Raw genomic sequence first — 26,229 nt, 5'->3', positions numbered from 1 at the left:
GGCGATGGAAGGCACTCGTTATACTCTGCGGCGTGTTCCGTCAGAGAGCGCACAACACGAACAGTGTACTCCGCCCGGAGATGTTGATCTATTAACAAAGCGCAAGCACACCTCGTTACTGCCAAAATAACTGTTTGGGAAAGGGTTTATGGGAGGTGTAGTCAACTAAACAGGGAACTACTGCTTCTCTGAGCGGCTCGTTAAACATCCTAAAACTACATCCCCGTCATTTTTAACGGCGCCGACAGTGTTTGCATCAGCGTGGTCAGCACTCGCCGGCGAAGTTACTACTGAGCAGCGGCTTGTCTTGTTTAAAAGTGATAAAAAATAACAACCAGTCTTTAGTTTGTGTGGCAACCAACGGACAAATGAATCTGTTCGTAAGTGAAGGCAACCCGCACTGCCTGAAGGCGCTAGCAGCGTTAGAAGCGACGGGAGTGCAGTGCGGCGTCCAGTTTGTCAACCACGATGGTAAGAAAACCTAGTGAGGTTAGCATTCCTCTGTGTAATTACCTGTAATTATAACTAATAACGACAGTGTTTTGGTAAAACATGCTAGCCATTATGCAAGTTTTATGCAGGTCTGAGCTAAACTTGTCCTTTAACGGTTGTGACTGTGTACTAGCGAACTAGCTGGTTAGCCAGCCTTCTTCTGGTGGCATCTGTCTGTGAGTGACAGTCACAATGAATGTAGAGAACAATATCTGCGTCTGAGAAGCGGCTAGAATTAGCTTTACTGGAAATCACCGTTCGTTTGTCATGTTTTAGACTTGTTTGCTTGTCCAGCTTCATGTCGGGGTGTTTGTTTGTTTTTTAGCCAGTGTGCAGCTACAGCTACCGTCTGTTTGAATTAGCTTACCATTATAAAGTTAGAAGACTGTGTTGTTTTTATTAATAAAGTACATATCTATATATAAACAGTGTGAGTTTATCCTAGGTATGATTATGTTTTGTAGGATATTTCACTGTCTCAGAATTAGAAAAGCCAACAGGTAGAACACGTTTGGAGAAACATGTTTTTCTTTATTCATTGCTTTATTGTTGCTGTGAAACGGACATATTTCACCAAAGCTGACACAAGGCAGACTTAAGTGTGCCAAAATGTGATGTGGCATACATGTCCAGCACTGTTATTCCTGTTTGGTGGGTTTTGTCTACACCCAGCAAAGTCACAGTTAGGAATCCAGGAAGCCAAAAAGCCTTTAGCACGGCGAAGTCAGACAGAAAAAGCAGCTGTGTACATGTTCTTCCCGTGTCCGTGGGTTCTTTCCTGGTACCCCGACTTCATTCCACAGTTGAGAGAGGTTTTAGTAGAGTATTTGGGACTCATAGTTCTGACCTATACTTGACAATAATGGCCCTTTGGAAAACTTGCTTAGGTTTAGCAGTAAGTTTTAATTTAGTATTCTGTGAAATAGTTTCTAATAAAATAGTAACAAACTCCAGCTTCATCCTAACCCCAGATGGGTGCTAATCTTGAATCACAGAGATGAATACCAAGAGCCATCTGGCATGTGACTACTCGCATATAAACTGTCTTAGAGACAGTGAAAAAACCCCACACAGTTTAAAAAGCATTTTTATACCAAATTCAAAATGTTGCTCGTTACTTCAGGTGAATGCAATAAAATATAAATGTCTGCTGTAATAATGCCGTATAAAGAACCACCATTCGTGAGCCACTATTAAAAATCTGTGCTCTGACTGAAACATGTGACTACATTTTCCGCCTAGATTTAATAAACAATATTAATCCAACTAGTCCAGGAGTATAATATTTGTTAAAAGGTTTTGTCTCTTTTTCCATTTTCCCAGAAAGGGTGGTGCCTTTCCTCAGCCGTCCAACATTGCCAGCTTTGGCCCTGCCCAGTGGACAATACCTTTTCAGTTCCAATGCCATCTGCCGGTCAGTAAACTTCACATAGGCCTTTTTGCTTGGCTCTTTATGAGTGGTAGTATACAGTTAGGTCAATAATTTGCTTGAAAAAGATGCAAAGTTTGTAGTTTGTCTTCTGTACACCCCCACAGTGGATTTTAACTTAAATAAATAAATAAATAAAATAAAGATGGCAACCAATAGAACCAAAACTATATTTTTATGCTTTACCCATTTTAGCAGCAAGTATAAAATATATCTCTTACCATGTGTTTTGAATCCCTTAGATACCTGTTTGAAGTAAATGGACAAGAATGCAGTGAGCTTTGCGATCAATGGCTGGAATGGGAGGCCACAGTTCTTCAGGTATACTCTACATAAATAAGCAGACCTTTTAGTTTGGTGTTAATCTGCTGTGTTAAAACTATTTTCAGTTCATGCTTTTGTACGTTCTCTTGTGCAGAATCCTCTTACTGTACTTCTATAAACCTCATGGAAAAGCGGATATAAATCCATGCTGCTAAATTATTAAAACTCACGCTATCAAAAGAACAATGTACGGAAACAAGCGTTAAGCAGTCCAAGTAATTCTCTGACCTCAATCACACTTGCTTGGTAAATTGTTATTAATCCTGTTTTGTCCTTTTTGCGCAGCCTGCATTGCAGCAGGCTCTTCACATGGCAGTGCTGCAGGGGAAGAGTTCAGAGGTGTCCAAGGTTCTCCAGGGTCCCATAAACGTCTTGGAACAAAGCTTGAGCAAAAGGAACGCACCTTATTTAACTGGGGTACAGTATGGTCTCCTGTGTATCTTCTTTTTTCAGTGCATGTTTACCTGTAATATACCCCAGTCAGGCATAACATTATGACCACTGACAGGGGAAGTGAATAACACTGATTATCTTTTCATTGTGGCAGCTGTTGGTATGTGGGATATATTAGGGAGCAAGTTCACATTTTGTTCTCAAAGTTGATGTCTTCAAAGCAGGAAAAATGCTCTTGTGGGATTTCCTTGTCTGAAGTGGTCAGTAGCTATCAACAGTGGTCCAAGGAAGGAACAGTAGTGAACCAGCAACAGGGTCATGGGCTGCACAAGTTCACGATATGTGTGGGCAGTGAAGCCGGCCCATGTGGTCCAATCCAACAAACAAGCTGCTGGTAGTGCAGATTGCTGAAAAGGTAATGCTGGTTCTGAATGAAAGGTCTCAGAATTGTCAGCATTGTTGCAGACTATGTACACCATTTCATGGAAACGGTATTCCCCAATGACTGTGGCCTTTTTCAGCTGTGGCCTCTTTTCAAGCTCTGCTACAAAGAAACGGTGGTTTCCACAGGAATGAGTTTGAGGTGTTGACTTGGCCTCCAGATTCCCCAGATCTCAATCCAATCAATCATCTGTGGAATGTGCTGCACAAACAAGTCCAACCCAAGGATGTCCTACCTCACAACTTACACGACCTAAAGGTTTTGTTGCTTACATCTTGGTACCAGTTACCGCAGCACACCTTCAGGGGTCTAAGTGGAGTCTGTGCCTCGATTTGTCAGGGCTGCTTTGGTAGCAAAAGAGAGACCAACACAATATTAGGCAGGAGGTCATAATGCTATGACTGAAAAGTCTATTGTGTGAGTACATTTAGAAAATAAAGAAAACACATTTTCAGGCTTTTTCAATCTACAAAATATATACTTGATAGAAGTCAGTAAGTCAAAAGTTCAAAATATCTCTTTTAAAGTTTATCTGAGCTTGACTGAGCAACTCCATTGGGCCAGATCTGGCTCCTCTGGCAACATTTTTCTATAAAACTAAAGAAAAAGTGCCGTAAGTGCACACAGCAAGGAAGTCTTAGCTGTAGGTGTAGTACTTTTTTAGTGAGATGCAAGCACATAAAAGCTGTAAGTAGTCCCCTTCATGGTTGTTCTCTATATAGAAAGTTGCAGGTGCAAAGATGAATCCCTCTTCTCCTTTGCTTGGGGATTTCAAAACATTGTTAATTCAGAAACAGTATTTAGCAATTGCTTTAAACTAATGTTGAATTAACTGTGCTGTGTTTCAGGATTCTGTTTCCGCTGCTGATCTTGTTTTGTGGGCCGGATTCTTTCCTGTTTTATCTGATTCTTCACTAACACTGGGTAAATATGAATGCATTTTAAAATCCATTATTATTTGACATGTATTGCTGGCTATTTCCCTTTTGCTTTGCTTTATTTAACTTACTTTTTCATTCAATTTAATCTTTGAATGTTTAATTTCTGATTTCTCTTTTTCACGTATTTTACAAAATTTCACCTTCCATCTCCTGATCTCTTTTCAGGTGAACACAAGTCTTTGAAGGCTTGGTTTGACCGTGTGGCTGCTATGAACGCTTGTCAGTCTGCTGCTCAGAAAGTGCTACAGGGAAAAGGTCTGCAGGGCATGAAAAGCTATATGCAGAAGCAGCCTGCTCCTCAGAGCAGCCAGTGCAGAGAGACACAGCCGTCTAATAGCAACTCTGCTGAGGTACCTGCAACAGTATATCATCGAGATAACTATTAGACTGAATGTGTTCTTACTGAGAGGCATAAATTTAGTGCCTTTCTTCCAAACAACACATTAGGTTTCTAGGAAAACTTATCATTGTTGGTTTTCATTAACCTATAGACGCATGCACTTCCACAAACATGGTTTATACTCTTTGAAAGCACAGTATTTTAAAAGTGTCAGTCAGATTTAAGAGCAAATGTTAGAACACACATTTATAGGAAGTCAGTGAATGTGTGGATAGCAGATGATGCTATAATAGCGGAGAATATGTCGTGGATAATGATTGTCTTTGTCTCCTGGTTTGATTAGGAAGAAGGAGGTGAGCGTGTTGTTTCAGAGGAGGAGATGGAAGCAGCAGCTCTCACTTGGAGTAAGGGTTTGAACACTTGCCCTCCAGCTACAAAAAAGCAACACCCCATGTAAGTTATTAATGGCACCATCATTTCACACACATGTATACTGTTAAGGCCAGCTAAAATTTAGTTCTGTTTTTTTTCCCACTAGTTTGCCTCAGGAGGGCAAGCGAAATGTCCTGGTGACCAGCGCCTTGCCCTATGTCAATAATGTTCCTCACCTGGGTAACATTATTGGCTGTGTCCTCAGTGCTGATGTCTTCTCCAGGTAGGAATTACATTTTGTAATCTGTTGGAAAAACAATCATTGTTCCTTTCAGCAAATGCAGACTTTACAAACAGTACCTGAATACACAGACATTCTTGTAGATGTGTAATGGAAAGGCCTGTGAATACTTGTTCTATGTTTTTTCACTCATCATCTTTGATCATAACTCTTCCACACCTTACTCCATCTGCTTCTGCTAGGTATGGCCACCTACGAGGCTGGAATATGTTGTTTGTGTGTGGCACAGATGAGTATGGCACTGCTACAGAGAACAAGGCCAGAGAGGAGGGCCTGACACCCCAACAGATCTGTGACAAGTACCACGCTGTTCACTCCAGCATCTACAAATGGTTCCAGATTGACTTTGACTATTTTGGCAGAACCACCACCGAGAAGCAGACAGAGTAAGTGAGAGGGCCTGTCCAAGGACATGGGTGAGAACAAATGAGTCTATTCTTAAATTGGTACTTTAAGACAAGGTTGTTCTTTCAAGAAACACAAGTATCTTTAACCTCCTAGGACCTGGCGTCCACATATGTGGACATCACATTTTGGGTTATTTAGACCAAAATAATAAATTTTGCTCAACAATGGCCTGATATCCACTTACGAGGACATTGTACTGCTACTGTTCTATCGGAATTTTAAACGAATATCCCCATATGTGGCTCTGATTTTTCTTAGAAACAAAAATCGGGGGGAAAAAAATCTGGTAATTCTTTTTTTTTTACATTCATCAGGTCCCAATATGCCCAGATATCAAAGAGAAATTAAAAATGCATGCCGTGGAAGAGTTCGGGTCTTAGGAGGTTAAACAGAGAAGCCAGCAGAATATAAGATCATGTTTTTTTGACCAGAGTCCTGACATAGGCTGGATGTGGGTCTGATGAATGAAAACATTAGTGTTTCCGTATACTATAAAATGATCTAACATCGGATTAGTATAATCTTGCCCTAGATACCAGTAGTGGAAGTCTAACCATAAATTAACCATAAACCATAAACTGTACTTCTCTTAATCTCAGAGATTATACAGCATGGCTTTTAAATGTAGGTTACTACTGCCTACTTCCCAAGGCTTTACTGAATTCTGTAATTAGAAATGTCTGTAAAGGGTGGAAATATGCGTTGACCTGGCGACTCATGCATCAAAGGTTCTGCAGAGGGACTAAGTTCAAGTCCACCCCAGACCATTTCCTCCATTCGCCCTCTGTCCCTCTGTCTAGTCTCCTAAATGCACTAACAACACAAATTGTTTCTTTTTTCTGTGTGTTTAAATAATACACAGAAATGCTGAGTTGTATATTATTTTGCCAAAAGCATTTGCTTACTCATCCAAATCATTGAACTCGAGTGTTTCCAAACACTTTCATGGCCACAGGTGTGTAAAACTCGTCAGCTGGTCGTGCAGACTGCTGCTAGAAACATTTGTGAAAGGATGGGTGGCTGTCATGGGTGGGGATTTTTTTTTAATTTATTTTTTTGACAGTTTATTGCTGTGTTAATTGCTGTGTAATCAGAAACCGGTTGTATGTAATTGCCAGCTCGATTAGATTCAACTGGAGACTGGTAGCAGACTGACTCCATCTTATGGCAACATTTGGGAGGCTTAAAACGTTTTGTAGCAAAAGCATTACCAAAGAAAGATCACTTCAACTTTGTATCTATTGGATAACACAGATATTGACAAAGTTTAACTCTGAGGAGATAAATTGCAGTTAAAATGGATAAAATTCATAGTAAGTGTTATTCCAGTACTCAGCATAATGCAAAATGTCCACAATTTCAGTAATATCACGTTATGGTAACATCGTATCGTGGGATCTCTGAGTCACACCTCTGAGGCATGGCCTTTTCTTCACGAAAGATTAGTCCTAAATTCTAGTTATTGCACACTGACAAGGACTACAAAGATAAAAACTCTTGTTTTGGGACCTTAGCTTTGATAAAGTACAACATAAAAGACATCAAGCACCATGCACCAGTGCAGTGTGCTTTGAGAAATAAACAGCCCACAGATTAAAGGCTTTTGACTTGATCCATTGAAAGGAGGTTAGGCCTTAGATTTTACATTTACCAGCCCACAGCTGAATTGTCGTTTTTTTGGGGGGGGGTTTGTTGTTTGTTTGATTTTTTTGTTTTAATTCTTTTTTGCTTCATATTTTTCTTATCACTCAGTAGTATCAACCAACCATCTTCTCTTGATTTTTTTTCTTATGTATTTTTTTTTCCCTGGCCATATTTGCTGAGAAAGTTTACGTCCATTTCTAACCAACATAAAAGAGCAGCATTGATCCATGCTGGCAAAAAAACTCCCCAAACTGTGATCAGGCTTTAATAAATGATCTCAACATAAGACCGTATCGCTGTATCTAACACAGGTCATTGTCTATAATCCTAAAGAAACCCTTTTAACCATCTTGTTCCTCTGTTAATCTTTCAGGATAGCTCAAGATATTTTCTGGCGACTTCATGAGCGTGGTTTCCTAATAGAAGACACAGTGGAGCAGCTACGTTGTGAAAACTGTCAGCGATTCCTGGCTGATCGCTTTGTAGAAGGTATCTGTCCACACTGCAGTTACCCTGAAGCTCGTGGTGACCAGTGTGACAAGTGTGGACGACTCATCAATGCTGTGGACCTCAGGGTGAGTGTGGAAGAGCAGCCTGTACGTCTCATATCATTGTAGAGGGCATAACTATTGATGACTATAGAGAGAATTGTGGTGGAAGAAAGTTCTTGACAACTCACACATAATTACTATGTTTTTGTTTCTGGTAGTGTTTGTGTGTGTGGGATTCTGTCTGTGAACATGAAAGCTTGAAAATCTTTGATTGTGGTCTAAGAAGGCTTTGTAGGGGAGTGGGGTCATGTTAGCAAACGTTCACTACGTTTTTTCTAGGTTTTCAATTATTTATTTGTCAAAAACTGACAACAAAAAGATTTTTCTGTGGAACGTAACTTCAAATTATTCGCGGAAAATTCGCCTATTCAACAACTATTTTTTTCTGGCAAAAACATGACGATAACTAAATAAAAACGAATGGATGAAGAAAAAAAAAAAAAAAGAAAATTCACCTATTCGAAAAAATTTTTTTTTTATTTTTTTCTTTGTAGAGCACATCTAAAACATTTTTTTTTTATAAATTTTATTTTCAGTCTCATCTAAAACATTTGAATTATTTTCACTTTATTTTTATGACCAAATACATTTTTTTATGATTTTTTTTTTTTTAAGTGATAGTTTAAGTCATATTTGGAGTTTCAATTATTAAAATAGGTAAATAAGTGTTTTTAGAAGGGGTCTAGAGGGGAATTTCAGCTATTAGCAGACGTTTGTGAATACTGGGGATCAACTGTATGAGGACTCTAAATATCACAATACTTTGGACCTCTGATCTCTTCTTCAAGGTCAAAGAAAGTCAAACTTTCATAAACTGTCTTTTGTCTTTAAAACTATTTAAAAATTCTACTGCCTTTGTTCATATTGGCAACATTTGGAAAGGATACTGGTATATGGGCATTATATATGTCATCATTCTTACAGCACCTAAGAAGCCTCACATTTATATTTATATGTATACATTTTTGCAAATACTTTAACAAATTGATATAGTAATTTTTGTCCTTTTATAGTCAGAGTTTGGATTCATTTGAGTAACGTTAGTGCTAAGGATTTGTGCGATATTGTGTTGGGAACTAAAAATATGATATAATGATGTAAACTGTTTCTGGTTTTCTTTTGTTTTTACTCATTGCTAATATGAAAATATAAATATTAATGGAAAAATAATCTCCTAGTACTTCGGGAATGTACTTGGAGATTATAGTACCCTTTCTAAAATATGCCAGTATGCATCACTTGTGTTTCTGGGCTTTTTAGATTGCCGCTGGAGAACGCATATTATGCCTCTGTTACAATATTTATTTTCCCCTGTGGTAGAAAACTGTAAATCTAGAAGACTTTCTAGAGTTGTTAATGTACTGCTGCGTTCACACTCTTAAAATTATTTTTGTAAAATTAAATTGGTAAATTCAGAGTAAAAATTCTTGTCAAATGTTGCTATAATCAATGATTATCGGTGTTGGCCGTGTTTTCTTCCAGGAACCTCAATGTAAGGTCTGTAGGCAGACTCCAGTCATCCGCTCCTCTAAGCATCTTTTCCTGGACCTGCCAAAGGTATGATTTTCACACTTCATTGAATGCCCTGAGCCGTCCATTCTCAGTTCATACAGTGCTTCTTTGGTCACAGGGATGGAGGCAAAGTAATCCAGTTTAGTAAGTTTAAGGTATCATTGAAAGACAGCTTGTGGAAAGCAGTTATCCCTGCGGTAATGTTATTATATAAACAGCTTTAGTCTTTCAAAAGCTGTGCTTTAGAGTTAAGACACTGGGTGTATTTTGTCAGCATTTTCATTCTCCTCTTTCTCCTGTGCAGCTGGAAAGTCAGTTGGAGCAGTGGCTGGAGAAGTCAACCAGCACAGGAGATTGGACAGCAAATGCCAAACAGATCACTCGCTCCTGGCTAAGAGATGGACTCAAACCTCGCTGCATCACCAGAGACCTGCATTGGGGAACACCAGTACCTCACGCTGACTTTAAAGAGAAGGTCTGCTTCTATTTAAAAGGAAATGGTTACATCACAGATCTCGTTTTCTTGATGTTTAGTTTGGTATTTCTGCAGACTTTGAAAACATGCTTAATCCAATCAATTTTTTCTCTTTGACTTCATATCTAAAGTCGTGTTTTTAACAACTAAAATGACTTTGTGCTTCATAACCTCGTCACAAAAGCTGCAGTGACTGAAATATAATACATAATATCAATATGTAATATCAGATTTTTTAGGTTTGGCTTATCAAAACATATTAATAACTTTTAGCACACACTTCTGGAACTTTTTTTTTTTCTTGCACACAAATACTCCAAGGATGCCATTTCTGATCAGGTCTCTGTGCATCCTTAGAATTCATTCTTTCAATTTTTTTTCTATTTTTCCTTTTGTCATCATTATTAGTTTCTGTAACAAAACAGAAAATTTGGACTCTTATCATTTGGTACTCGCTTTCTGTCTTTGTAGGTGTTCTACGTGTGGTTTGATGCCCCCATTGGTTATCTGTCCATTACGGCCAACTACACCAACGAATGGGAAAAGTGGTGGAAGAATCCCCATCAGGTACCACCCCCCTAGCCCAGACCCCAACAAATGTCAAAATTCATGAGCCGTAGACAGTACTGATGCACAAGCTTGGCACAGATTTTTGTCCCCTTTTCCACAGTGAATGGATCTAATAGCTTTTTTTACTCCCCCATCTGGTCTTTTTCATTAGAACGTGGTGTATTTCCTAGCTCCATATAACTCTGATGTGCAACAGAGAAAGACATTAGCGTTTAGTTTTACTCCCACGGCTATCATTTGTACACAAGAGATTGTGGTGAAGGATATATACGGCTGATCAAGATTTGCCCTATGAGATGTAATGCACAACATGTTCAGTCTTAATATAGTTTTCTAGATCATTTTTATTTAAGGATCGCCCTTTGTGTTCTAGTTTTGTTTTTTTTTTGTTTTTTAAAGAGGAACCATTTAACATTTATTTTAACCTTACACACAGTTAATTACATATCTAGCACAAGCGTCAAACAGGAAGCAAGTACTCTTTAGTTAGCTTCTTCATTTACATGTCTGCTCAATGGACCTAAAATCTGATAGCTAATCAAAGTCAGGCATTTGCTCACATAAGCATCACTATCTTCTTCACTCACTGGCTCATCTCTCCATCTAAAACTCTGGGATTGATCCCGTTTTATGAGTGTGTGATGCTCTGTATTTGCAGAAGGAGAGAGAGAGAGGCAGAGAGGGGGGTTGGGGATAGCAGATAAGTCCTCTTTGAACTGGATGATCTCATGATGATCTAATATGATGTCACCCTCACAGTGCACTGTATTTTCTTTGCCACCAGGTGGAGCTGTACAACTTCATGGCCAAAGACAATGTGCCTTTTCACAGTGTGGTGTTCCCCTGCTCTCTACTGGGAGCCCAGGACAACTACACTCTTGTCAACCACCTCATTGCCACAGGTAAGCACTTATTATAACTGACTGATTTCGCCGGCTGATTAAGTATTTGTGTGATTTTGGTTTTCTCAGCAGATGCTTGAAGTTGTTTTAAAACACATGAATGAAACATGGGTGCAGTGTTACTGGATGGGTAATTATGCGTTTTGGTCAAAGCTTTGGGTTTTGACAGTACCCTGTGCTGTAACTTTCACTCAGAATATCTGAATTATGAGGACACAAAGTTCTCCAAGAGCCGCGGTGTGGGTGTGTTTGGAGACATGGCGAAGGACACCGGTATCCCTTCTGATGTGTGGAGATTCTACCTCCTGTATGTGCGTCCAGAGGGACAGGATTCAGCTTTCTCCTGGGCAGACATGGCTCTGAAGAACAACTCTGAACTGCTCAACAACCTGGGCAATTTCATCAACAGGTTGGTAAAAGCCAAGATGTTTTAAAGGGACTTCCTGCTCTTTTTTATGTTTTACAAATAAAATGTACTTTAGAGAAATTTAAGAATCTGAAAATGGTCAGTAAACCTAACAAACTCAAACCAGTCTCATGTTAGGTTATTACATACAAATACTTGTTTTTCTGGGTCTTTTTTTTTTAAGCTGTCTCTTATAATGTTATTAGTTCATCTCAACCACTAGCGATATAAAAAATGGGGCAGTCTACATCCTCAAGTTGCTCACAGTCTCTGCAGAAGTTTCACTCAGAAAGTAAATATGCAATAAAACTGTCATCCAGTCCAATTAACAACGAACTTTTCAGATTGTTGTACTTTAACTATTACAAGAGATTCACCCAGTTTTCCAAATTTGTTTGGGATGGCGTAATTTAGCCCCAATTACATCGCCTCAAATGATTTTTAAAAGATCAGGGTTAAATCCCACATCAAAGATTTTTCTCAGCAGCTTTTTTTTCCCAAAGTACCTTGATCTTCAAAATTGGTCTCGGGCAGCAATGCTGATCCCTAATTGGTTCGAAAATATCTTGTAGATTGCAACCAGCCTAAGGTGTTGGAGGAGTAAGTGTTCTGCTTCAGAAAAGAAGTTCTGTCCTGCCTGGATCCAACCCCTGAATCACAACATCATTAGTGACAGTGGGTCCATCTTAGACACACATACAAATTTATAGAAGACTTTGTACCATGTAAATGCTGTTTATTAAAAATATTTTGATGCCAATTAACAAACAAATATGGCTAAATGCCCATATTTACTAGCAAAAATACTGCTGTAGACTCACTCATTTTACCAGTAATAATATTGTTCTTTATTCCCCCTGAATGAAAACCCTTAGGGAATGTCAGTTTCACTAATTAGAAGGCTAAAACAAACAAAAGGACACACAAAGTTTCTGTTCACACATCAGAATCTCAGTTCATTGTAAATTTGACATTCTTGTCAAAGCATTTTGGTCTCGCAGACCTTCCTCAGAGGCTAAGAGACGTGTAAAATATAGAACAGTGTGTTGCATCAGCCACGACAAAAACTTTCTCACCACGAACGTCCTCCTGATGCGCACATAAGACTCATATCAAAAATGACATGTTCCAGACACAGCTACAGTTTAGAAGCAAACAAGGAACTGAGAAGCAACTCCACGTAGTGCACTGTTGTGTTGGTTTAAATAAGGAGAGCATTGCAATTACATATGGCAACAAAATCTATAATTTATAAACAATTAGCAAGTCTAGCAACCTGCCCTTCCCTCGTTTTGCTCTCGCACCCCCTCCCCAAGTCTCTCGCTTCGTCTCTCTTCATTCCAGCATTTTCCTCTGACCCCTGTTGTTTATCTGCTTTGTAAAAAGCCTCCTCTCGCTTTCTTCTCCAGAGCCGGCATGTTTGTCACCAAGTTCTTTGAGGGCTGTGTGCCTGTGATGGAGCTACAGGAGGAAGATAAGAAGCTTCTGGCTCTGGTGAGCTGGGAGCTGCAGCAGTACATCCAGCTCATGGACAAAATCAAGTAAGAATCACATAGCAGTGACAAGCAACAGCAGTGGGGTGATGTTAGCATTTAGACAGAAACATGCCAGCTTAATTAAAATGACCTTTTTAGAGCTGCTGTTGTCTTGAATTTGTTTTACACAGTGATTTAAAACTCAAAAATGTACAAATAAATTATCAAATAATTTTCTGAACTACTAGTTAAATTGTCAATTATATCACAAGCTGAAACTTTATGTGAGTAGACTGGGCCTCGAGTATTGATGAAAATCGTCCTGCTGTCATTGTCGCGCTCTTAATGATCGATATGATATGTCACAGAATCCGCGATGCGCTGAAACACATCCTGAATATCTCTCGTCACGGCAATCAGTACATTCAGGTCAATGAACCCTGGAAGAAGATCAAGGGAGGAGATTCAGAAAGGTACCTGGATTTGTGTTACATTTTATTAGTCACAAATTTTTATTTTATAATAAAACAGAGACGGGAAAATGACTTTTTTTTTTTATAGTAAACATCTCTGTTTAGAGGAGAAATTAATTTGATTTATCTCAGACAAAATGTCTTAAATTGAATTTTTTGTAGAAAAAATGTATTTAAGATCTAATTTCTGTCCATTTTGACCTATAGATGTCGACTTACTTATCCTCTGTTTGCAGGCAGCGTGCAGGCACGGTGACTGGTGTGTCTGTGAATATTGCGTGCTTGCTGTCGGTGATGCTCTCCCCGTATATGCCAGCGGTCAGCCAAACAATCAGGGATCAACTCAACGCCCCTCCATCTTGCATCAACACCATGTTAGAAGGCAATGGCACCTTTGTATGTTCCCTGAGTGCAGGCCACCGGATTGGCGCGGTGAGTACAACCGCGACACGTATTACACACAGGTTGTACATGTGTAGACACAGGAACGTATCTGTTAATGCTGGGTGATACAATGAGGATGCAACAGTGTGTCAACTGAGCAGAACAATAGAATAATAAAGAATAATAGCCTAGGCTGTGTTTGGAGGCCTCAGCCTTCGAGCAAGCAGCAAGTTTCTCTCAGGCCACTTGTCCCTTCAGGTATAATTGTGGTGATCTGTTTGTGCCTACTGAGGCTCAAGTCCAACACTACTGCTATAATGATTTGCAGTTGTTGTCCTCGGATAAGTATCTGGACGCTTACATGTACACAAATATTCTCATTTGTTTGAAGTGTAACGCTATTCACCGTGTGGTGGTCGGCATCACGGAAACGCTGCCGATTTCTCATACATAGTTATGTACTTACTTACTTGCATAATCCTCTTTGTTCACTGATGAGCACAGAGCCTCCAGGTTAAATTTTCAGATATACTGTCCTTAGGCTGGATCGACGATTGCAAACTTTTGAAAATTCCTGCATATATTTTTAATTTTTACCTTTTTATTGCCTCTGCCAACTCGTTTTTCCCAGGTCAGTCCGTTATTCCAGAAACTGGAGGTGGATCAGATTGAAGCTTTGAAGAAGAAATTTGGTGGACAGCAGGTATTTGATGTTTATGGTACCTAATGGTCTGTGCATGAGTTCATTCGGGTCTCGTAGTAATATAGGTTCAACATATTAATTAATAATGAAATAAGAAAGAATTGATAAACTATATCTGTTCACTGGTGTCTGTGAGACTGTCATAAAAAATAATTTGTACTTAATTGAGCTGCCCGCTTTTTAAAACACGATATAGCGCAAACACACCACAAATGTTTAAATTATGTATTAAGCATCAGTCATATAGATAAAAAATAATCCCTTTCTAAACCCTCTTGCCTCTAGCTTGAAGACGAACCACCTAAGAAGAAGGTATTGAGTGGTATTTGTTTGTGAAGAGTCAGTCCACAGTAGTTCTGGAGTGTCAGCGCTGATTTACCGCATGCCTTCACTAACACTAGCTGCTAATTTAACATCCTCAAATTTTGTATTTTTACTCATCATCTCGTGTCTCCTGTGATTCATTGTCCATTCATTGACTCATACGATCCCACTTGCATTTTGAGTGATGAGTAGTGTTGTTTGAAATGAAGTAATTACTGTGTAGAAATAATCCTCAAAATGCCTCCGATTCAAACATCTTCTCTCCGTTTCCACCTTCAGACAACAGTTCGTAACGCTGCCAGCGCTCAGTCTGCTGCTGTGCCAGCTCCTGCTGTAGCTGTTGAGGTGGGGACGGTGAACCAAGTGGACCCGGAGAAAGCCAAGCAGCTCACCCAGGCTGTGGCGGAGCAGGTGAGAGCGCCGGCCGCCTTAAATACGCTGCTGATCTAAGAAAAGCCAATGCGGTTCTTCCATGTTAAGCGGCGTTGTAATCAGTATTTTTGAATAATTTGAAATAAAAATTGAATGTAGCGTTTTATTCTTAATTCATTTTTTTGATAACTGGATAACAAAGCGTACTGTATTTTCCGCAAAAGAACAAAAACGTCTAACATTCCGGAAGTAACGCACATACACCAAACATTTGTTGCACATGCTGAATTTATTCGTTAAGTATAAAATCTGTTATTTCTTTTTTGAAAATTTTTTTGTAATTTGTAGATTTCTAAAAAAAAAATTATAATAGAATTTTTTTTTTCATATGTTACAAGATACTTTCAGTCACGATTGTTGCTGTCAAATATTTGGAAATTCGTTTAGGGCGACGTCCTTCTGCAGACAAAAACGCACATTTGCAAAACTACAAATCGTTGCTTTTGTGATTTCATTCTGAAATTCTCAACAACTGTTTAATTTTACTCATCACAGGGGGAGAAGGTCCGAGCACTCAAAGCCCAGAAAGCAGAGAAGGCCGTGATCACAGCAGAGGTGGCCAAACTGTTGGACCTTAAGAAACAGCTAGCCCTGGCTGAGGGGAAGAACCCTGAGCCTGCACCTCAAAAGGGCAAGAAGAAGTGAAATTTAAAAAGGGAAAGAAAAAAGGATGGAGGTTAGTCTAAGTATGGGTCGAGGTATGATAGTGGAGAACGGGAACAAGATGTACACAGAGAGAGAGAGCAAGATGGGTATTAGCTTAAGGCAAAGCCGTGACAGGATCTAAGACAATGTGGTATTGGCACTGAGGACTAATGAAATGCTGGATTGGCCGACGGGGAAATGAAAACCGACAAAGAGAGAGTCCAATGAATACAGCTACAGAATGGAGGGATTTTTTCCAAATCCCTACACCAAAAGAAACTGATTTTATACTCTCCCTGTGATAAAGTCAGCATACAATATTAGTGTTGGAAGGTGTGTTGTGCATCTAAAGATGTTTTTATATATATATATATAAATCCTCTGGAAATTTGTTTTGCTACGAATACCATTTTTTAGATCCATAAAATAAAATGATTAACTTCAGAAAAAAATGTCTGTACTCTCCACCTTTCTCATTTACCACACACACACAAAGAGCACAGATCCTTAAGACAAATAATCACAGACACAGAAAAATATTCTAGTTTTCTTGTTTATTGCAAATTGAGTGTGTTACAACGCAGGATAAAATGAATGGTATGGTAAAATACATAGATTTAATGCCATCAGTGACAAAAGCCATGCATGCAGTATTCTACAATTAACAATTTAAGTGACTACAATGAGAAAATAACAGCGGATATGTTGGTATATTACAGTACAAGCCTTTACAGTACAATTGTATATATTACAGCATTATATAAAAATAGTAAATAAGGGTAGAAGAGCTCTTAATAATTCTACCCCAAATTCCCATAATAGAAAAGGTCAGCTTAGAAAGTAGAGCCGGTTCCTACTTGCTTTATCTAAATACACATACACACAAGCCATGGGTTATACAAAAGTAAGAAAATGATGTCTTTTTTTTTTTTTCCTCCCCCCACAAATAAAAAGCATTCTCTCATACTCACACTGCACTGGGCACTTTCAGACTTTTCCTGAGCTCCTAAACTCTCCACAAATTGGGGCAAATAATCTCTGCTAGCCAGATTGCAGCCCTTAAAGTAGGAGTTACAATTTATTGCAAAATGGTGGGAAGATCTATCAGTGAAATGCTCTTTAAATGAAGTTCCTTTCTGTCCTACATGCAACTCAAAATATGGATCTCATTAGGCATTCCTCAAAATGACATTCATTAAAACCTCTGCATGATTTGCACTTAAGAGCCGTCTGTTCTCCTTCATACATGCTGTGTCTTTCGAAAAGCCGCAATGCTGTTGCAGCCCCTTTTCTCTCTGTACCCTTTCATGTCTTGACTTTCATCACTTTCCTTCTTCTTGCAATCTTTATCTGTCTTTTACAAGAAACAAAATCCTCACTTATAAAAATTTATCTTTGGTTTCCATTCTTCTAAGAGGCATTTCATGACCACCCTGTTACACCTTTCCCCACCACTGCTTGTTCGAATTCTGTAGGACCTGACATATTTTATTCCCGTCTTCCTTCACCACCTCCCTCTCATTTTCTGGTGTTGACTAGTCTCTCGATAAGGGCTCTTCGTGTCCTCTGTACCTCCTCTCCCAGCCTTTCGATTTCTGCTTTAAGACGCTCGTTCTGCTCTGTCAGCTCCTGTACCTTCCTCTCGTTCTCCTGCTCTCTTTCTTTGCGACTCTTTTTGGTAGATGAGTAGGATGAGCGCTGCGAGGAGGAAACAAAAGAGGACAAGGCACCGTTGGCCCTCTCGCTGGTGGTCCTCTTGCGTTTTCCCAAACGGGAGGATGGGTAAACAGAGGGAGAAGACACAGGCGAAGAGGGAGAAGAACAAATTTGAGATGGTGACTGGGAGGCTGAAGAGGAGCAAGATGGCGAATCGGGGACACAAGGCAGTTCCTCCTCGCTGGCTGAGGGAGATGCAGGATGGACATTAGCCTGGTGGTGCTGGTGGTGGTAATAATAGCCACTGCTGATCACTGCTCCACTCGCATCCACCATTCCCACTCCTCCATCACTCAGCAACTCGAAGAACTCGGGAGGCAGCAAGTCACTGCCACCTCCTGCCGAGCCATCTCCACTTCTCCCACCCTCAGCCTCCACCTGCCGTTCTTCTGTAACAGCTGGACTCATGCAGGAGGAGGAGGAAGAGGAGGATGACGACGAGTTGTGATGCAGGGTCTGGGTGCTGTGGATCTCCTCTGTGGTCCTCTGGACACCGTCACCCCATGTCTGGCTGCCATCAGTCAGCCACGTCAGAGAGCAACTTTCTAGGACATCCATGAACTCTGGCTCCTTCTGGAAGCACAAAATGTAAATGTCAAACCTGACGAGAGTAAAAAGTGCAAGTAAATTAAACGTCGTCTGGCACACGAGTGAAAATTTTCACAAAAATTAAAATAAAAGAAAACAGAAAAAAAAGTGCAATGAACAAAGACTCACATTCATCATGGGTATGATACCATTTCATTTTTCAAACTACTGACCTCGGTGCATGTAGGGGCTCGTGCCAGTTTTGCCCCTCCTGTGTCAGAGCCCAGAATATCCTGCAGGTCCTCATACCACGCCTCCAACTCTGCACCATACAACGGCCCCACACCAGGGGGGTACGGCGGGGGCAGGTGTAGCCACTCGGCAGTCATCTCGCCAATCAGTCGCAACGCACAGATACTCGGCCACACAGTTCACACTGGACCTGAGAGGGGAGGGGAGGGGGGGTGAAAGGGAAAAGTGCAAAGCAGCTGCAGGTTAGATGACTGACATTGTGTTCAATTTAAAAATAACTGTAATTAGATATGTAGTCCGAGTACACAGGGATTTAGGATGGTCTGTCTCAAAACTGAATACTATAGTCAGGCTTTGTCTACTCAATAATTAATCAAGTTTAAATAAAACAGAGTAACACAGAGAAAAATGCATTATTGCACCAAAAAAATGAAATCAATTTAGGATGCCGTAATTCCACAATTAAATGGATGGAAAAATAAAAAAGATCACGTCGAAATCTTAAAAGATGGAATGAATGTTAAATATTACCTTTAGAAAGCCTCCTTTAATCAAGTCTGGCAATTTGTTGGAGATAGCTTGTCCCAATAATTCTGCAAAGAAACATACATATTTAGTAGGTTAGTAAGAAAAAGAATAGTGTTTTTCCCCCCCTTACTGATTGAAATTGCTGAGATTTCAAAATCAAAATAGAGATTTGGCGAACACAGAGCCTGCTGTGAGTGGAAACAAAAAGGTGCCCGAAACGCCACTGGTTTAACTGATGAAATAATAAAGAAGAAGAAAGAAGGCAAAATTCCCGTCACATAATTATTGTAAACAAAGACCAAGGTGCTCTCCACTGCGCCCCCTGCTTTTGACGGTCCTCAAAACACGCCGGAGTCGATAAACAAGTGGTTAAAACGCCGAGGAAACTCAGGAGTCCAGCTCTGACTGTCTGCTCTGCTTACAGTCGTCTTAAAGACCAGTACACAAAAGCCATCACAATGACTGAGTTTTGTCATAAAAAGGTTTTTTAATGTGTAAAGAGAAAAAATAAAATACTTTGACTTAGGCAGTGATATAAAATGTGAGCGGTAAAAAATACAAATAAAGAAACCCTGTTTAGCTTCCTCCTGTTAAACATCAGATGTGAACGCAAACGTACACGCGTTAAAACTGTGGTGACCAAAACGCGTGACATTTTTCCTTTTTAACAGTGTTTTATAATAACATGCGTATATACGTTTTTCCTGTTTTAGTTACATGACCACTGTACGCCAAGACAATTACGTCATGGAAACCCAAGTCCAGCCGGGGGAATGGGCGAAACAAAAGGAGACGTAGAGAGAAAAGAGAAAAGCAAAGAGTGGGATGGGTGGAAAGGAAAAGTAACGAAAACAGCTGCTCATTCAGCGGTGAACGTTTCACCCTAAACGGGACTGTCAAAGCGCAAAAAACAAAAATTAAACACGTCCAATTTCATGTCGACAGCTCCACCAATTACTGTCAGACGTTACGGCGCAGTATAGACTCTGTTATAAACGCTCACAATCAATGACAACTGAAATTTAAAGCGGTGCATGCCTTTGGTGCTACATTCGCGGAATTGTGTCGGGGCGTTCGGCACGGTCGGCTGCCAAAACATCGAAACTTCCTCGGCACAAGTCCGTGAGAGCTTGACAACTTGGAAAACGAAGCGGACAACACCTAAAAACAACTCGAATAAAATTATGGTCGATTAAAGCAACTGTTATTCTAAAAATGGCTCTGAAATATCGGCCAAAAAACATGCACAGTGCTTTTTTCGTTTTCCACTACACCGATGGAGCACTCCGAGAGTGTGTGAAGTCGCCGTTAGTTGTTCACTGAAAGATTAAAAACAGCAGAACTGCTAACAGGAACATCCGCTTACCCTTTTTCTTTTATTCGCTCGCCTTCTCGACTGTCTTGAATTCGAATGTAGATATTTTAGTAAAAATTGGTGATAGCTCATGTTAACCATTGTTCAGTCTTGACGGCTGAATGTGATTTTACGGAAACTCCCGGCGGCGTTTATATTGTGGGAGACGCCAACCGAACTATGCATGGGAAGGTAATTTCGGCGCAACCTAACCAGAGCGACGAAACCTGACATTCCCGTGGACCAATAAGAAGAGCAGAGTTAACATCTTTTCCTTGGTGACATCCAATAGAGTGACCCGAAAACAGCTCGGGGCGGGGGAAATCTGCGGGTTAGCTGGTTGTTCACACTAGCGTGTATAGTTTGTGCGAGCAGCAATTGTGATGCAGTCATAAGACGGCCAGGACGAATTTGGGGCGTATGGGAGTCACATGAAAGGAATGATGCAATGCTTGGCAACCAATTTCTAGCTGGGGATAACACCAGCAGAATCAGAACATGTTTTATTAAACAGTGTTGGCTCTAACAAAAATCTAAAAATATACATATATGCATGGATCTAATGTCGAAGAATTGTTTGTTTCCGGAACACAAAAGCTGAATCGATTTCCCCCCCTCTACTAATTGTTTTATCGTGAATTTTTTTTTAAAATCTGTTTTCTATCCAATCCATTTAGCGCTTACTTGCTCCCGTGACGTGTTCATTTATTGTGTTGCCATCCGCGTGCGTTTACCTGACTTTTGATTCCATGTGTTTGTGTAAAGTTTGTCCGTGGCACCGGCAGTCGCCGCACACCTGCCTTGTTTTGGTTTGGGTTTTTTTGTTTTGTTTTGTTTTTTTACCCCCGTGGCATGTCCGAGGGGGACAAAAACCCACCTGCCCCCACCCAGACTAACGTCGAAATAACGCGTTTTTTGGAGGCCATGTGTTAGGTGTTTGTCAGGTAATATTTGCAGCATAGCACACACTTGCACTCTTGCTCGTATTCTCAGCCATTTCATACCGCGCGCTCTGCTGCTGCTGCTCCGCGCGAGATATGAAAACACATGCCCGGCCGGTGGAGCGTCTGTGGCGCGAGCCCGCGGAGCTGGGTGTGATCCAGCCGCAGACTAATGCTCCCGTGTTTTAATCTGGCAATGATGAAATTTATCAGTTCTTTGCTAAAAGAAATTCTGGTTTTGTAGGTATGTTACTTATATATACTTGTATAACAAAAACATCTCTCTCTCTCTATATATATATATATATATATACACACACACACACACACAAAATATATTTGTCGCATATATATAGTAAAACATCGGGTGCTTGTTGACATATTTGTGTAACTTGCACTTACAGAACAACATAAGTTCCTGGGGTGTCACTCTTCACATGTAAACATCCTCTTACAGTATACTGTAAACTTAATAATATGAATATCGTAGCGTTTCACCTCTACCTGGACCTATATAACATATTTTTTAGATATTAATAACACATGAAAGTTGTTTACATAATTTATAAAAGTCTAGTTAAACTCCCACAGACTAAAATACAGATAATAAACCACCTGCATAAATATTTGTTGTGGGTTAAAGTTCAACGAGGTCATCGCCTCAGACGCACGGGGAGCCATGCTTCACTGTCCTGCGGTAGTCACAATGTTGGATCGTCGACATTAAAGAAGGTAAACAACAATAACAACAGCAACAATAAAAAAAAATACAATAAAAAGTGGCGGAATCAAATCTGGTTTCATCATGTTTATGCTCTCGATGCGGTTTCTTTAACCTGCTCCTGACACTTTCTGCCCCAACCTTAGACTCTCAGTCAGCACACGCAAACTGTTTTCCATGCACGGTGCAACGTGCACGCCTCAACATGCACAGCCCCATAGCAACAGCGCCAAGTAGCGAATAGAAAGCTCAAATACTGTCTCTAGGACCCGGGTTAAAGCGCTGCAGGAAGCACCGTGAACACGTCACGACTTGAGTGGCTGTTGCTGAGTAGTTGAGCATACTTTCGCTACACCCCTCCCTCTCCACCCATGCCGTCTGTTTATTTTGTCAGTCCCGTCGTCTGTGTTGTAGTCATTATAAAACACTGTTTACAACCCCAAATCTAGGTTGCATATTTTTTAGACTGTTATTACGCTCTAATGACGATGACCCCTGCTTTCTAATCGATTGTCACCTTTTTAAAAAATATATATAATTTCAAAAAGTAAAAAATAAAACAAAGATAAAGACTGGTATAGACAATGCATTTGTTTTTCTGTTCCTTTTCATGCTCTGAGGTAACAGAGTGTAAACAAGTCCTGCAGAGTCTAAATTGTCTGCTTGTGTGGATCAGCTTTTGGAGATGTTGGCTGAATATGTTTTTGCCTTCTTTTTTAAAAAACTATTTCTGTGAAACCAACATAATAACAACACAATTGTGTTTCACAGTTCACACAAAATAAAGCAAGAAACAGCCCGGTAAAGTAATATTATGTTTATATTTATTTATTAGAAATATGACAAGTGAAAGAACCCAGCCTTTACGGGGTTATCGATGCAGAAAATATGGTTCTTTGTTGTGCTGCCACACAGATTTAAAAGAAGCCTTTGTGCTTGAAATGTAATAAACAATCAGCAAGGACAGCAAAATAAGGTAAATGAAATTAAAGGGACAGTGGTTGTTATCTCTTGAAAATAAACTCTTGACTTTTGTTTTACAGGCAGAAAGAGTCTGGGGAATTTTCCAGCCACTATACCACGCTCCCCTCTTTCTGTCCTATGCCCTTGGTCAAGACTCCACACCCAGTTCCTCCCGACAAACACACACACACGCACACACACACACACACACACCAGCTGTCGGAATCCCTCTGAACTGAGACCAACTGATACAGCTGTTAACAAGTGCTGGTGATACAGTAAATCCCTTTTTTGTATCCTGCCTTGCTCTTTCTCATGGTGTGTTTTAACTGTTTTCTTGGTCACCCTGACAACAAACAGAGAGACCTTCTTGTAAAGTGTAAAATGCATTAACCAAATCCTAAATTAGTACACAATAATCAGTGGTTCTTAGACAAACATACACTGGTTATACTTTTTAAGGCAAATTTTGCCAACAGATATATATTTTTTTTTTAGCTTTGTCATTAAGCTTCGAGGCCTCTTTAGTTACTACATTCATCTCTCTTGTCAATGCTCATCTCAGCTGAGACCAATAATGCAATTCTCTATTGTGTGCTGATGCCCATTAATCAACTAATTTGCAGTTTTCCCCTCAGGAACTTTCCCCATCTATCATTTCATTTATAAATACAGGACAGCCAGCATTCACGCGAAGCAGCAAACTATCTCAGAGCTCTTAAAGTTTGAAATGATTTCAGCACTCAATCACAGCTCGTCCAGATTCATCAGCTATGCATCACATCTGCCTGGTGAGATTTGTGTGTTCGGAGCTTTGGGATGACTTCGCAGACAATCTTGTTAGCATGTTTAGCCCTGCTTACCTCTGAGCCTCACCCATCTGTACCCCGTCTTCAAGCCTCATTGTGCCGCACGACTGTAAAACCCGTAAAAGCTCTTCTCCACTCACCTCTTCTCTCCTTCAAACCCATTCAGGTTTTTGGACTTCTTTTATTAATTGTTCTATTTGTTATTTCTGAGGTGGAAGTAACAGGGTGGTAAATTAAATTAAATTAAAATTTCACGATTATATCGAAAATCTTTACAGCACGGCAGAGCTGTTATTATCTACATGCATTATTCTGGATTTCTTCATTCATATGTCAGAGATAAAAGAGAAATTGAAAAAAAGGGATAAAAACAATAACAACAACAAAAAGCTAAAGCGAAAGACTGTAGCGCATTAAACTTTAAACGCCTGTCTGAACAGGTGGGTATTCTGGCAGCGAAACACACACTCCAGGCTCTTACACCATCCTTTTCTTCCTCTCATTCTAGTTTTTCCCATATCAGCACCAGAAACAGAGATTTTAGAGCAATTGGTGCTCCCTTCTGCCTCCTCTGTGTTCAGCTGCTCTGTGCTGCCAGAGGACTTTAATATTTACTTTGTCCAGTAGAGTAAAAGCTTCTGGTGCTGACATTCAGTATTTAAGCAGCTACATTTATACTGCAGAGACAATATTTATTGTTTGTGCTTTTTGGATTTAAACCTTTCTCTTAAAATGTATTTAATCATTCCTTAAATTTCCACATTAAAAGATAATACAGCTGTTCAATAAATACTTTGTGCTCTTGCTAAATAGTCAGTTTGTGATTGTGTTAAAGTGTCTCTTAACAGATGGGGCTGAGCTGACCCAATCTAGCGCACCCGAAATAGAAGGACAAATGTGGTATAACATGATATACAGTACACTGTACGTCTCTGTGCTCATCTGTGGCATTCCCTTCTAAGTTGGATCTGTGGAACTAATTCCCTGAAACTTACACTTGATACGTCTTGTCCGAGCAGGCAGCTCTCCCACATGTAAGGGAAACTGGTAAGCTGGAGTCCACAGTCAGCACATAACTCTTTGGAATAAAAGGACAGATGTAATATAGGCTGAGAGACACAGACATAATAATCAGCTAAAGTAAAGAAATGATCCACAGGCTTGGTAACAGAGGCTTTATCAAACGTCGTATCTAATTCAGGGTCAGGTTTAAGTACACGAGTCCAAAAATGGAGCGCATGTCAAAGGCATGAAATCTAACTTCTGGCTGCGTGTTTCTTTTGGGGCAATGTTCGTAGCTCAGTAAACTATTAATCCACTTGCGAGAGGCTCGCTGTTACCTAACTCGCAGGGGCTGATGTATCTGAATGACTCACCACAAGCACCTGATCCTCGCCCTGCTGTATGCTATCTGTCGGCCTTTGTCACTAATCCCATCACTTGACTTCAGACAGGAGCCAGCTTTTTGAATAAATGCTTTTTACACACGCACAACTACTAGATGGATTTGAGACTGACCTTAAATTCATTTAGTGGCTCCTGTTTTTACTTGTCAAAAGGCAGCGTACAGAAATAATCCTTTTACATTTAGGTTTCTACTCGACTGGGTGCTTTCTGTTCCTGCTTTAACTTTGCTGTTTGCCTTTATTCTAGTGCAACAGTTTCTACAATACTTAACCTTTTAATTTTTTTTTAAAATAACTGTCCTGTGAAGTTTTGTAATACTGCCCTGTTATGACAAGCAGAATGCTATGAGAGACAGGGAGGGACATGAAGTAAAGGTCAAATAACATAACGATTTGTAATGAAACACGGTTTTGTGTTAAATAACTCTTAAGTTTTTTTCCTTTTTTTCCCCACCAGCTTAACCCCAACTAGTTAAAAATATCAAGTTACGATTTACGAAATTAGAAAGTAAACGTGAGCAAGTAGAATGTATTTCTATAAATCCCATTTACACAGCTTTCGGTGCTGTACAAAGCATGTACATTTATACATACATACTTATATGAATATGAAAATTAGAAGCAGCAAGCAGAGACATGCTGACGACAACAACAAACAGAGAAAAGCAGGAGACAAACAGAGTTACAGGCCACAGAATGAGGGTGGATTTAGAGTCTAGACCTAAAAATCAGAGTTGGGGTATGTGTAATAAAATATGGGAAGCTTAATTAGAAACAAATATGTCAAAGTGGGTGACTAATCTGCTTTTATGGGTTTATTTGGCCTCGTCCTAGGATTCTGTTTGGGCTTGATGCTATGCTGCCACCCAGTGGTCATACATATTGAGCACAACCACAAATGAAGACTTTATTTTGACAGGTCAGTTTAGAATTCAATTAGCCATCTGTGAGTCTCCTACAGCTTCTTATTAAAAGCATAACACCAACAGCTAATTACTGATGACCAGGATCTTTTTGTTTAAAGGGTGGAAAACATTTGATCATCAGTATTTCACAAAACTTAGTTTTTCAGA

At 39.9% G+C, this 26,229-nt stretch overlaps 2 protein-coding genes across 3 annotated transcripts; one reads left to right on the top strand and one right to left on the bottom strand.

The window, feature by feature from the left end:
• Nucleotides 1-200: 200 nt before the first annotated feature.
• Nucleotides 201-16,879, top strand: mars1 (methionyl-tRNA synthetase 1). 2 transcript variants are annotated; one of them, XM_082533271.1, is made up of 22 exons: nt 201-471; nt 1,816-1,906; nt 2,164-2,242; nt 2,531-2,662; nt 3,929-4,004; nt 4,187-4,371; nt 4,705-4,814; nt 4,900-5,016; nt 5,217-5,420; nt 7,460-7,661; nt 9,120-9,194; nt 9,454-9,624; nt 10,096-10,191; nt 10,979-11,096; nt 11,292-11,505; nt 12,912-13,043; nt 13,346-13,450; nt 13,687-13,882; nt 14,466-14,537; nt 14,823-14,849; nt 15,141-15,272; nt 15,789-16,879. In XM_082533271.1, the coding sequence occupies exons 1-22, from the start codon at nt 369-371 to the stop codon at nt 15,936-15,938; spliced, it is 2,787 nt and encodes a 928-aa protein (XP_082389397.1). In that variant the 5' UTR covers nt 201-368; the 3' UTR covers nt 15,939-16,879. The 2 variants fall into 2 exon arrangements, with proteins under 2 accessions (XP_082389397.1, XP_082389398.1); XM_082533272.1 differs by lacking the exon at nt 14,823-14,849 and having other exon boundaries at nt 202-471.
• On the bottom strand, nt 16,476-20,484 carry ddit3 (DNA-damage-inducible transcript 3). The gene is made up of 4 exons (XM_082533274.1): nt 20,329-20,484; nt 18,966-19,027; nt 18,416-18,624; nt 16,476-18,227 (listed from the first exon to the last, which is right to left on the bottom strand). The coding sequence occupies exons 3-4, from the start codon at nt 18,569-18,571 to the stop codon at nt 17,457-17,459; spliced, it is 927 nt and encodes a 308-aa protein (XP_082389400.1). The 5' UTR covers nt 18,572-18,624; nt 18,966-19,027; nt 20,329-20,484; the 3' UTR covers nt 16,476-17,456.
• Between the last annotated feature and the right edge of the window lie 5,745 nt (nt 20,485-26,229).

This window comes from Aulonocara stuartgranti (assembly GCF_965226115.1).
Source record: "Aulonocara stuartgranti genome assembly, chromosome: 5".
Classification (NCBI taxonomy): domain Eukaryota; kingdom Metazoa; phylum Chordata; class Actinopteri; order Cichliformes; family Cichlidae; genus Aulonocara; species Aulonocara stuartgranti.
This window is presented reverse-complemented; position numbering and strand designations above follow the sequence as displayed.

Excerpts from the sequence above, each read along its gene's own strand:
- mars1 (XM_082533271.1), top strand. The coding sequence starts at position 369 with ATGAATCTGTTCGTAAGTGAAGGCAACCCGCACTGCCTGAAGGCGCTA. Across the intron at positions 9,195-9,453 it reads TTTTCCTGGACCTGCCAAAG|CTGGAAAGTCAGTTGGAGCA; the intron begins GTATGATTTTCA and ends TCTCCTGTGCAG. Across the intron at positions 11,097-11,291 it reads CAACCACCTCATTGCCACAG|AATATCTGAATTATGAGGAC; the intron begins GTAAGCACTTAT and ends ACTTTCACTCAG.
- ddit3 (XM_082533274.1), bottom strand. The coding sequence starts at position 18,571 with ATGACTGCCGAGTGGCTACACCTGCCCCCGCCGTACCCCCCTGGTGTG. Across the intron at positions 18,228-18,415 it reads GAGCCCCTACATGCACCGAG|AAGGAGCCAGAGTTCATGGA; the intron begins GTCAGTAGTTTG and ends TTGTGCTTCCAG.